The sequence below is a fragment of the Vombatus ursinus genome, unplaced genomic scaffold (assembly GCF_900497805.2).
Source record: "Vombatus ursinus unplaced genomic scaffold, bare-nosed wombat genome assembly UNPS02014798.1, whole genome shotgun sequence".
Lineage (NCBI taxonomy): Eukaryota > Metazoa > Chordata > Mammalia > Diprotodontia > Vombatidae > Vombatus > Vombatus ursinus.
In genome coordinates, this window is record NW_020954576.1 from 49,518,416 (window position 1) to 49,530,675 (window position 12,260).

The 12,260-nt window shown below is 38.5% G+C and overlaps 1 protein-coding gene across 8 annotated transcripts in view; it reads right to left on the minus strand.

Moving 5' to 3' along the window:
• MDM4 (MDM4, p53 regulator) overlaps positions 1 to 12,260 on the minus strand; it is a 65,386-nt gene that overhangs the window by 31,619 nt on the left and 21,507 nt on the right. For 5 of the 8 annotated variants that reach the window (XR_003569926.1, XR_003569925.1, XM_027871617.1 and 2 more), the window contains exons 4-9: positions 11,036 to 11,169; positions 10,355 to 10,404; positions 7,029 to 7,096; positions 6,206 to 6,305; positions 2,682 to 2,851; positions 1,687 to 1,833 (exon numbers count right to left, since the gene is read on the minus strand). Coding sequence is in view for 4 of the 8 variants with exons in the window: in XM_027871617.1 (XP_027727418.1) it covers positions 1,687 to 1,833; positions 2,682 to 2,851; positions 6,206 to 6,305; positions 7,029 to 7,096; positions 10,355 to 10,404; positions 11,036 to 11,169 (669 nt within the window). In the remaining 4 variants the exon portion in view is untranslated. Of the gene's footprint in view, positions 1 to 1,686; positions 1,834 to 2,681; positions 2,852 to 6,205; positions 6,306 to 7,006; positions 7,290 to 10,354; positions 10,405 to 11,035; positions 11,170 to 12,260 lie in introns of those variants that run through there. The other 3 variants (XR_003569927.1, XR_003569928.1, XM_027871618.1) reach the window with 3 other exon arrangements.

The window sequence follows — 12,260 nt, forward strand, 5'->3', positions numbered from 1 at the left end:
CTAGGATTTTAGAGATAAAAAGGAAGAACAGAGTCCAAGATGAATGGCCTCAATTTTCTCAGTAAAGTATGAGGAAGACTCTCAACTGAAAGAGTGGTGGGAGGGGATGGTGGTGAGGCTTGAGGAGAGAAGGGAATGTACAGCTGCTGTGAAAAGCAGGATACAGCATCAATGAGGAAGAAGTACAAATATCGCCTTACTGCACTGAAAGTTCAGTTGAGATTAAATAACCAATTTGGAGCATACCCAGGCAGCACTGCTTGCCTTCCTCTAGCTCCATTCAGTAGCACATTAATAGGAACAAAGGTGGAAGAAGGTGAAGAAATATCCAGGAATGGGTCTTGCAAGGCATGAATGGCACTAGAACAAGGAAACAAAGGATTCAAGAGAGAACTGAACCAGTGAACTAAATGGTGAAGATAGGGAAGGAAAACAAGTAAAGCTATAGCAGGGGCTATAGAGAGAATGAAGAATAAGTTTGAGAAGGAAAAGATGTATGGAGAGATGGAATGTTAGGTTATAAAGATAAAGGAATTTCAAAATTATAAAAAGCCAGGTCTGCTTGACTCTAAATCCAGAGCTTTTCATTTTAACCCCCCAACCTGAACAGCATACACAGTCTCTAACTATATGGACAAAAGAGTCAAAAGGTAACAGACCTTCAGACAAATTCAGAATGGAGCACAGATAAGTCTATGATACATACAAATATACATTTATGCATATATTTCTTTACTTTTCATGCTTTTAATTGTTGTTTATAATTATTTTAAGAAAAAAATATGCTGCCAACAAAATTATTCCTTTCTCTCTAAAGCCTAACCCTACCTAAAAAAGTTTCTACTAAACTGAAAAATAATGATTACAGTTTCTGGTACAGTAAATACAGCAGCTTCAATTCAGAGTTCCCAGAGATCAGAATGTCAATGTTAGGAATACTTTTCCAAAAAGACATACAACTGTCAAAACTTGCACTTAATCCACATTTACCAATGATAATCCTCCTCCCTGTCTTAAGCATCTCTATGTCTTTTTGCACCTTCCTGTGTCACCAGGCTAAGAATACAAGCATCTACACAAACAACCATCTTCCACAAAACTGAATTCCTATGAAAATCATTTTTAAAAGGAAATAAACAAAAGAAGAATTGCATACATAAAGTTTATGTGGGGCATGATTTTCACTGGATCTTTTCTTTAAGGATAACTGGAGAATATATCACTTTTTCAAGGATGTTTCCTTGTGGCTGTTCAATTTCTCTGGTACCAAAAAATACTTTTTATTACTTAAAAGTCTACTCTGCCTCCTGATTACACTCTGTAGTATATATGAATAGGTTTCCAGAAGGAAAATTACAGAAGAATAGGTAAGCAAAGACAGGTGAGTTGCTGCTTTCTCTGGACTAATTTCCTGTTTGTAGAAGGTTATAATAAAATGAAGATGGATAAATTATGAAATTTTTTAAAAGCTTTATCTTCTGAGAGATGGGAAAAAGGAAAAATGCAAAATGAGAGGGCATTGTGTGAGTTAACCATCAACAACAATTTGCTGAAGACCTACTATGTGTAAGACACTTACTAGGCACTGGAGGTGCAAAGCGGCTTAAGACATGGTCCATGACTTGAGGGAGCTTCTTTACAAAATGTGCACACATGAGATTAACAAAATAGTTTTCTAGGACAAACCTTTTTGTCACTCTCTTTCCCTCTTTCATTTGCTTGTTCAGTATCAGTAGTTTCAACTTTTACTGCAACATTTAGCTGCTCTGATCCTGACTCGTTCAAGAACCACAAGTCATCCGTAGTGTCCGAAACAATGGCAGTATCTATATCCTAAAGAATAAGAAAGTGAAAGTGGATGAAAGTCAGAATGGGTATTAAGTCAGAAGTCCATCAGTGAGGCTGATGCCACCTAACTCAAACAACTTCTCTCTCTTAAGGAAGACCTGGCTTTCCTCACTGACCATTCATTCAACGAATTAACCACGTACTATATTCTAATATTAGCCAAAGGAAATATTCAAAGGATGATGAGGGCAATGAATTCTCCACAGTAATAGAAGTAGTTAAATTCTCACACTGTCAGTGGTGACTGTGTCCTATGGAGCAATCCCTAAGTGAGATCCTTCTACTGAGACTGCTGCCATAAGACTAGAGAAACAATTCGGAATATTTTGAAAGGTTGCAGCTCACAAAGATTTGCTCAACAAAAACTCCCTCCCACGAATGGCACTGCAAAAAGATGGAAACCATCCTTGTACTCCTTTAATAATCAATTAAGTTTACTGATGAAATATCAGGAGGTAAATAACGAAGGCTCCCAAAGCCCTTTGCCCTGGCACTTTCTGAACTCCTGGAGGACATAAGGACCAGCATAAAGAATCTAATTACCCAAACCAAATTAAATATCTAGCTTTCTCCACGGAATATTTTATTTCTGCGTCAATCTATTGATGTTCTGTGTCTATTCTTTCTCTAGCACTCTTGAGAAGCACTTTGCTAAAGAGGTTAATGTGTCTATGCATTCAGACTATTGTACTCTCCAACAGAAAACAAAAAATACATGCTCCTGTCAAAAGCAAGACAGAAACAAATTCCATTCTTTAACTTCAACAAAAAAAGCCACCCTGAAATTACAAGAAGGAAGCAGCACAAGCCCTCCAAATCCAACAGGCATTTACCTGATTTGTCTGTAAGTCCGTTGAGCCATTACTTCTTGGTGTGTAGTTGTTTCTCAAGTTTCCTAAGAACCACCAAGGCAGGCCAGCGACATCCCATTCCTCAAACACAAGGTCTAGCCGAGGTGACTTGTTTGGGGTTAAATTTTCTGTGAAGTCTTCATCTACAGAAGCTGAATGATGACGATAATGAATATACTATATATGGACACGAAACTGAAGAACCTATATTCTTTAATAATCTCCCACAACCAAGGGCAGCTAGGTGGCGCAGTGGATAGAGCACCAGCCCTGAAGTCAGGAGGACCTGAGTTCAAATCTGGCCTCAGACCAAACACTTGACACTTATTAGCTGTGTGACCCTGGGCAAGTCACTTAACCCTAATTGCCAAAAACAAACAAACAAACAAACACAAAAAAAATAATAATAACAATAATAATCCCCACAACTTCTGTACAAAGTAGATAAGGAACAGGAATTATCTTCCTACTGTTCAGAAGAAATACTCATTAAATGATCTGCTCCAGGTCTTCAGTAATTTAATGATGGAGCAAAAAATATAACTGTAGTGGTTCCAACTCCCTGTTCACTGCTCTAACCTATAAGCCAGAAGCAGGCAATTTACAGCACGCCTAACCCTTTTCTTCCTCTACTTTCCCCTCCTCCAACCTTTCATATACTCTCCTTTAAAAAAAAAGACCAAACAAACCTTTTAGCTTCCAATGCCCTTAGCTGCTTATAGAACCCATAGGTGATTCCTAAGCCTTCACTAGCACTCCTGGTACCCCCACTGGGGTACATGTGAGAGCACATCTGACTCATTCAGGTGTTAGAACACTTGAATTCAAGTCCTATCTCTACTACTTAGTAACCATGAATAAATTAAGCAAGCCAATTGAGTAAATTAAAGCTCTCTGAGCTCTTATTTTTTTTTTGAAGTGAAATAATATAAAAATTCACATTTATTATGAGATTTTAAAAGACTATATAAATTAATATAATTTATATATATGAAAGGACACTATAACTCTGAAAGACTACATAAATATAAATTACTGTTATTAACAAACAACAGCACTCCAATAAATAGGTCCCTATAGAAGCAAGGCAGACCTTTACGTAAAGCAATTTTTACATAATGTGAATGGACATGGAGAAGGGAGGAAAGCAGGAAGGAAGTCACATGCCCTTGGAGGGAGAGGAGCCAGCACATGGTTCAAGGACATGTCGGGGCCAGGGACAGAGAAACAAGAGCAAGAGGAGGAACAAGCAGGGGCGACAGACATAGAGGGGAACCAACAGGGAAAACACTTGGGGAAGCAGACACATGGAGGCTAGGGTCAGGCACTTGGTACCCGAGTCCCAAAAGACAGAAGACACAGGAGACAGACACGTGGGTGAGCAGAGCAAAGTTATCCTCTCTTTAGCTGGAGACTTCAAGTTAAGCCCCCATCAGGTGCCGTGGAGGTCCTTCCCTTTGAGGGGTTTTTGGTTTGTTTGTTTTTTGGTAGGAGGAGGCCGCGGAGCACTGAGCTGAGAAGCAGGAACGGGGAAGGAAGGAGACAGGAGGAGAGAGAAGGGGAGAGAGCGAGCACAGTATGGTACAGTAAAGTTAACGTAGTTTTTTTTTGGGGGGGGGGGAATGCAGCTTTCTTTCAGATTTATATAAAGTTGAATTTGTGTAACACGAATTGACATAAAGCAAGAATTGTCTGTACACTTAAAACTCATGTTTGTCACTATATCAATGGATCTAAAAATGACTCTGAGTTTAGTTGCTCCTTGGAGATTTCTAATAGCAGTCAAAGTATCAAGTCAAAGTTAGCTGCTAGGACTATTCTATATTAGCCATCTTCCTCATACACACAAATTTCACAATCCATTCTAAGGGCACCTATTCTGAGAGACTCAAAATAAACCATTCTTTTCTCCTGAGCTTCAGATTTATCTCAAGTATCAAGCCACTTGTTCCCCCTCTCAGAAGATGTAAGTCGAGGGGACCGAAAAGCAAACATGCCCAGATACATAGCATGATGACAAATTAAGTTTCTGGATACTTCAAACATACTCTTTAGAGTGTTTCTGCATCATAAAGGATGTACATAAAAAATAAACTTCTTCAAGACAACACATTTAAAACTCCACTCCAAAAACTCCTGATAGGGCTTAAAGATTTCAAGGATCACACACAATTCAGTTTATATCCCTACGCAATCTGTACAAAGGAAAAAAAAATTCTGAGCCTGATAACTTGAACATTCAAAATATCCTTCAGGAAGGTCTTTAATATTTTGATGACATTACTTAATAATTACACGTACTACTGGGATTTAAATTGCCATTTCCTCCAAGTGTATATTTACTTATGAGACCAAGTACCTGGATTAGGAACCATGTATGCTATAAAATACCCTCCATGTATATTTATGATTCTGTAAATCTGTACACATAAAATCATGACTCTGAAAGACTACTTAACACAATGGAGATTTTATTTGGTTTCCCACATCCTAGTTAACTCAACCTGGGTTTTTCCAACCATACATACAATGTTACAGCAATGTTATTTGGTTATTAGAACCAAAGGTCTGAGAAATAGAAATCTTAGTCCCAACCCATTAAGCTCCATAAACTTCAGACTCCCTGAAAACTGACTTTCCCATCCATCAGGCAAGGCAAGTCCCAATTCTAACCTGATCAAGAATAGGGAGAGAGTGCAACAAAAGGTTGATTTGAAGTGAACTGAAATTGAAATGGCTGTAGAGTCTTAGGCCACATGGAGAGGGAAAATTCACTTGGTGACTTGTGGGTGAGTGGGAGACTACTATCTGCATGATGACATTTCTTCTCCCGTCATCCCAGAGCCCTAACAAAAAATCAATTTGAAAGCAGAATGCTAAGGATCTCCCTAGCCTCTTCTGAAAAACTCAACTGGATCTAGGGCTATAAAAGAAGTTTAAAAAGAATGTTGTTTCAAAGAATAACAAGGAGATGATATGACATATCCCTTTGACTTCAGTGTTCTGAGAAAACTAAATTAATAAAGCACTCAGAAACTCATAGATGAGAGCTTCTAGAATAGCATTAATTCATTACAGTAAATGTCTATGTTATAGAAGAGGATTATTTTAGTTCTTCTACTTGAATGATGCAAGAACCCTGGATGTCATCAGCAAAGGTACACCCTTCAATGAAGGAAATTACAGCCCCTCTATGACTTAGCAAATGGTCTTCAAGAATTGTCATGGTTGAAAAATTACTCACCTTGTTGCCGAACTGGTGGTAATTTTTTCAAGACTTATCCAAGTCAGTCTCTGTACAAGATACCCAGTCTGTCGAGAGTTAACACATTCAAAGTCTTCCTAGTTTGGCAATACCTGCCAAAACTTATGCTCTGCTAATGCAGCCTTCCACAGCCCACAGTCATACCATGATGCCACAATAAGGCACTGAAGGAGGATTTTATCATAGGGTTATTTTTATAGCCCACAACAAGAGAATCCATTGCTTTAGTTTAAAACCTCACCTGATCTTGGATTTCTGCATTTACGCTGTGAGGTAGACAGAGCAGGAGCATCACCTTCTTCAGGTCCATTCCTGGGGCTAGAACTTCCCTCTGCACCTTGCTAAATGGAAGGAAGGAGAAAACCAACCAATGAGGGTGGTAGACTAGATTGGGCCAAGGGGATGTAGCAGTTCCATACTGAGTCACCAGTAAAAGTGCAACACAATGGGTTATGCACCAGAAAGTGAACACTGAAGTAAACAACACTCATCTAAATTCAGAAAGTCAGTTTATCTTCCCTAACCCCACCACGAGTGGAGCTGGGAAGTCCCAAACCTGAAGAAAATCTCAGCTGAAAAGAGGCCAAAAATGATCATTCTGAACAATCTGTCAGCACCTAGCCTCCTTCTAGCCTACTACTAAAATAAAGGAAGTGTCTCCTAGGAGACTGATTCAATGAACATAAAATCAAGATTATAGTAACAGGTTTGGGGAAAACTACAAGAAACTGCCTGATTGGTACTTACTTGCACATAGGATGTTTCAATTCCAGTAAAGCAGTTTGTTCAAAACACATGCGCATACACACATACACAAACTCAAAAGAGTGTAAACTGGAAGGAATAAAGATAAGAAGTGCTACATCCCAAGAAAGACTCAGAGACTGGAACTCTGTTATGGGCAGAACAGAGAAGGTTCACTCTGTCCTTGGTCTGTAGACTCCCAAGAACTTTACCTGTCAAGTCTGACGACAAGGAGCAAAGGTTTTGGGAGCCCACGATCCAGAGGTACAGAGAAGGGGCCACTCTGTACAACAAAAGAAGTCACCAGTTGGTGATTTTACCTTCAGTTGATCTCGGCTTGGAATATCCATACTCTGATCCTGTGCGAGTGCGAGAGTCTGTGCGGCATCTAGATGGTAAGTAAAACAAAAGGAAAAAACCTTCCCTGGTAATAACCATTCTTTCCACACAAAAAGGACCTCAGCAAGCATTCCTGGAGCCGGACTTGGCCCTTACAAGTGTAGGCCTCCACGATGACTGCATAATGCTCTCATTAGCAGGGAGAGAGGAATCAAAGACAAGGAAGCTAGGTCAAGATGTGCCTGGTTAAAAATGAAGTAGAAAGTATAATTTGTGGGGAGGGAGAGAGGGGAAGGAAGAGGAGATGCTTTACTTAAGCGAGATGGCTACAAGTGTTCTTCTACAATAAGTTTCCAAATTTCTCTAAGAAATTTTGAAAACATGGCTACAATCAGAAATAGAACTCTTAAGATGTGGTAGAGAACTCTAAGAGCTTCTTCACGTGTAGTTTCATCATATTTTTTATCAAACTGCCAAATCTGTAAAGGTCTACAAGAAATCTGAAAACAAATCTCTCTGCTTCCTTCATTACAAATAAGTATATTTATCCAATCCAGTACCAGTGATACTATGAGTATAAGCTGGTTATTTGACAACTACAATAGACAGTGCTCATTGACTTGATGCAAAATTATAGGTGCCTAAAACACGGTATTATTACCCTGGTCACTACGTATGCTCAAAAAAAGGGCAAAGTAAGCAGATTAAAGATTTTATCAAGGTAAATAAATTATAATAACCTTACTGAGATTACTGTTTAGGGACTAAATCATTCTAAAGGAAAAATGCATTTCAAAGACTCCAACACTTGGAAATCTTGCAAACACAAAAGGAGATAGAAATAAAGCCTGGGCAAAATAAGGAACAAGGGAAGGAATCATCAAGGAAATAACTGGTTCTGAAGTCAAAGGCCCTAGATTCAGAGCTCACCTCTAATGCTTACTTCCTACTGTATAACCCTGGGCATTTCATTTCCTCACCTGTAAGATGAGCGGGGCTGGACTAAATGTCCTCTATGGCCACTCCCAGCTCTAGAGTTATGATCCTATGAAGATACTACCCAGGAGTACTTGTTATGCAGACACAAAGGTACACCTGAGTTACAATGAGAATGGCTCTTGGCATGGTCATATCTCTCCTCTTCAATTCCCCTCATTATACAATCACTGACAATCTTATTTAAGGAGTGCCAAAGAAAGAGTAAAGATCTTTCAATCTTAACTCAGCTGACAATACAGATGTTGGTACAAAGCAGAACTCTCCAAAACTGCTACAATTCTGTTAATTTTTTTGATAAGTAAAGAGACATGCTTTGTAAGTTAAAAAAAAATGTTTAAAGACAGAAGATGAAGGGGTCAAAACATACTATTGGTCCTTTTGAGAAAACCTTTGCTAATATATACAGTCCTTTAACGAAAAGTTCAAGTTAGGATACCACACAGATATAGAGCTGGTTAGACAATTACTCTAAGGTATAGCTCCAAAACAGCTACTTATTTCTGTTAAAGCTACTGGCAGAACAAAACAAAGTAGAAATCACCTCTAAGAAAACTAACATGCAAAGAATGGAAGTATCAAATAAATGCCCAGACCTGCCACACCTGATTCCTTTTATTATCCTACTCAAACACACAGAAGATTTTTAATGGAAAAATTTCCTTAAAATAATAGCATTCCCACAAGCAGTATTGACGATGATGTTTGGGAGAGGGGTTACATCTGCTCTACTCTCTGCACTTTTACAAAATAGTGTTTTATGACAAAAAAATAAAAAAATAAGCAAGAATTGAACATCTCTGATTAAAAAAAAAAAAAAAAGAACGGATGGACTCTGAAAAAACAACAACAAAAAATAATAGCATTCTCTTCAATCAAAACAAAAGGTATATCCCAGGAGGTGAAACATGCTTCACAAGAGCTGTGGAGGTAAAAGAAGGAAGGAAGAGATTTCCTTTCATTTCCTTTACTAATGGAAAATGCAATATCCAATCCATTTATGTTAACAGAAACAGCCAAAGAAAAGTTCATTCACAAAAGTGCAATTGCTATTAGAAGGGCAATCACAAAAACATTTTGGGGCAAATTCTGTCATCAGATGAAAAGATTATGCAGTGGTAGCATTTATAGCAAGCTAACTCCTGCAAAATTAGTATGAAATAACAAATGAAGTGAAAAAAAAACAAAACAGGAGGACTTTAAACAGATATACATATGTGTGCCTATGTATACACAGATCTAGAGATTGAGATATATGTATCCTATTATTGTTATAATTCAATTGTTAGACACAAAGTCTATTGATTTCCAGGGTGTCTACTGGAATACCAGAAATTTATTGCTACGTTTCCCTCCTTTAGTGCTCAAAGAAATACAGATTCTACAGCTACAGAAGCTGAACTACTGCACAAGTAATTAAATTTCAAGAACGTGGCCATTTACAAGGCCTTCCTGAACTTTGATTTGAGAAATGTCTCAGTGAGTCCAAGAGGACTCCAAAGTTTATCTGCAGAATATAAGAACTAAAATTCACACATTTAGGTTTGAAAGAGTTCAAAGTGTTTTCCCTTATTTCTAAGCAAGCACAATCATTGGGGGTGGATGACCACCAACCTACTTATTGCTATAAACTATCAAAACAAGACAAAATTTCAGAGATTAACACAACTGGGGTAGATTTCTTTGGAGGACAAAGTTTCAAAAATCTTCAGACTTTCCCAATTTGAGACAAGCTCAAACAAATAGGTGAAAATCTGGGAGGAGAGAGTTAACAAAATTGTTTTGTAAATTTTACATTCTTAGAAATGATAAAATACAAACACCCAGTTTTGCTTTTTTTTTAAAGTGAGGCAATTTGGGTTAAGTGACTTGCCCAGAGTCACACAGCTAGTGAATGTTATGTGTCTGAGGCTGGATTTGAACTCAGGTCCTCTTGACTCCAAAGCCGGTGCTCTATCCACTGCAACACCTAGCTGCCCCAAGGACCCAGTTCTTAATTATGCCTGATTCACTTGCTCAACCCTAGGACCTCGTCATTTTCTTGACAAATATAGTCAACACACACACACACAATTTCCTGCAAATACTTTATCAACAACATTGGAAGAGTAAATATATCATAATCAAGAAAAAAGTTAAACGAACTGGCACTTGAATACATAGCAGTAACATTTAAAAAAGTGATATATCCCTTCTAATCATTCTCATATGATTTCATTCACATTCCTCCTTTCCTATTACTTACCCTAATCAAATCACTGCTGTACTATGTACTATATATATACGTTCTGACAAAAGAGGACAGACATACCTGTGACAGTTGCAGTGACCAGGTTCTTTCTTAGCATGTCATAAAGGGGGCTGTTAAGAAATGAAGGAAAAAATTAAACACAGAAAAAACATACTCAGATTTCTATAGTTCTAAGAACTCTCAAAGTGCTTTTTATCAAATGTTATTATTTCTCTCCATATGAGGCAGGGAGGTGCTGCATCATTATTCCTATTTAAGTGATAGAGAAACAGATCTATGACAGACAAACTAATATGTTCAATTTCTGTAGCCTGCCAACCTAAATAAAGATTATTTCATGGAAGAATCAGTTCTTGCCTTCTAGTTTTAAATTTTAATTAAGTAAATCCCCATTACAATTCTAAGATAAGGGGCAGCTAGGTGGCGCAGTAGATAGAGCTCTTGCCTCGAAGTAAAGAGAACCCCAGTTCAAATCCGAGTTCAAATCTGATCTCAGACACTTGACACTTACTAGCTGTGTGACCCTGGGCAAGTCACTTAACCCCAAATGCCTCCCCAAAACAGAAAACAACAACAACAACAAACCAATTTTAAGAGAACTTGGATTCAGAAGGGGTAGATGTTACTACACAGGGAGAAAAGAACACGGACTTCTCAACTCCTGATGGCTTCTGGACACAGGACCACACGTCACTCAAGGTTGTGGACAAACCCCCAGAGGCGAACCTTGAATCTTCTTACCTTGGATCTTTCACAGAGAAGCTCTGAAGTCCTAGCAGTTCTCCTAAAAGATCTCCACCACAATATACCATGTGCTGTTCTTGCTGATCATAAAGCTGCTTCACCATTATATACTGGCCTAGATAATGCATGACCTGCAAGGGTATAAAACAGCAAAACAACATCTGTCCAGATACTCCCTAAAATTCAACATTCATTTTTATAGGAGATAAGGGATATCTACTGAGGAATGTCAACATCAGTATTTTTGAGGACCTCAGTGATACAGTAAAAAAAATCTCAATAGTATCTACTGCAATAAAATGAGAGCTCCATGAGGGCAAGGGTGGTTTCAGGTTTCTCTTTGTGTCCCCTGTACCTAGTATAGTACTTTGCACTCAGTAGTGGCTTAATAGATATTTAAATCCCTTCCTATCCTGACACCATCCTGTTTCCATCCCTATCATTCCACCCTCCACACACTTTCACCATTCCTTCTACACTGCTTTCTTCCTGCACACTGGCAACCCCTTAGGCCTGGAAAGCTGCTCCTCTTTATCTCCGCCTCTTGGAATCAAGCCTCAGCTCCAGTGTTGCCTTGTGCAGGGGGCCTTCCCTGTCCCACCAGCTCTTGGCGCCTTCTCCCCCACGGTCATCTGGTACTTGCTCTGTATATACCTAAATATATGCCTCATCACAAGTCCTTCAGGATTGTCTTGGATCGCTGTATTGCTGAGAATAGCCAAGTCATTCACACTTCCTCATCATACACTATTGCTGTTACTGTGTACAATGGTTCTCCTGGTTCTGCTCACTTCACTTTGTATCAGTTCATAGAAATCTTTTCAAGTTTTTCTGAAAAGATCTTGCTTGTCATTTCTTATAGCACAGTAACATTCCAACACAATCATATACCACAACTTGTTCAGCCATTCCCCAGTTCATGGGCATCCCCCTCAATCTCCAATTCTTAGCCACCACAAAGAGCTGCTATAAATATTTTTGTACAACTAGGTCCTTTTCCCCTTTTTTGGATCTCTTTGGCATACAGATCTAACATACACTGTATCTTTTAAAAAGATTAAGAAAGCGCTTTTCTAGGCATCCTAGCCCAAAGCCTTTGGACTAATCTGCCTAAGAAACCCTTATCCTCTGAAACAAAGTCCTTCACTAAAATCTTTTTACATCTTTCTTACAGAAGACTTAACTAGTTTCTAATCCAGCCTTCTTGAAGTTATTTAAAATA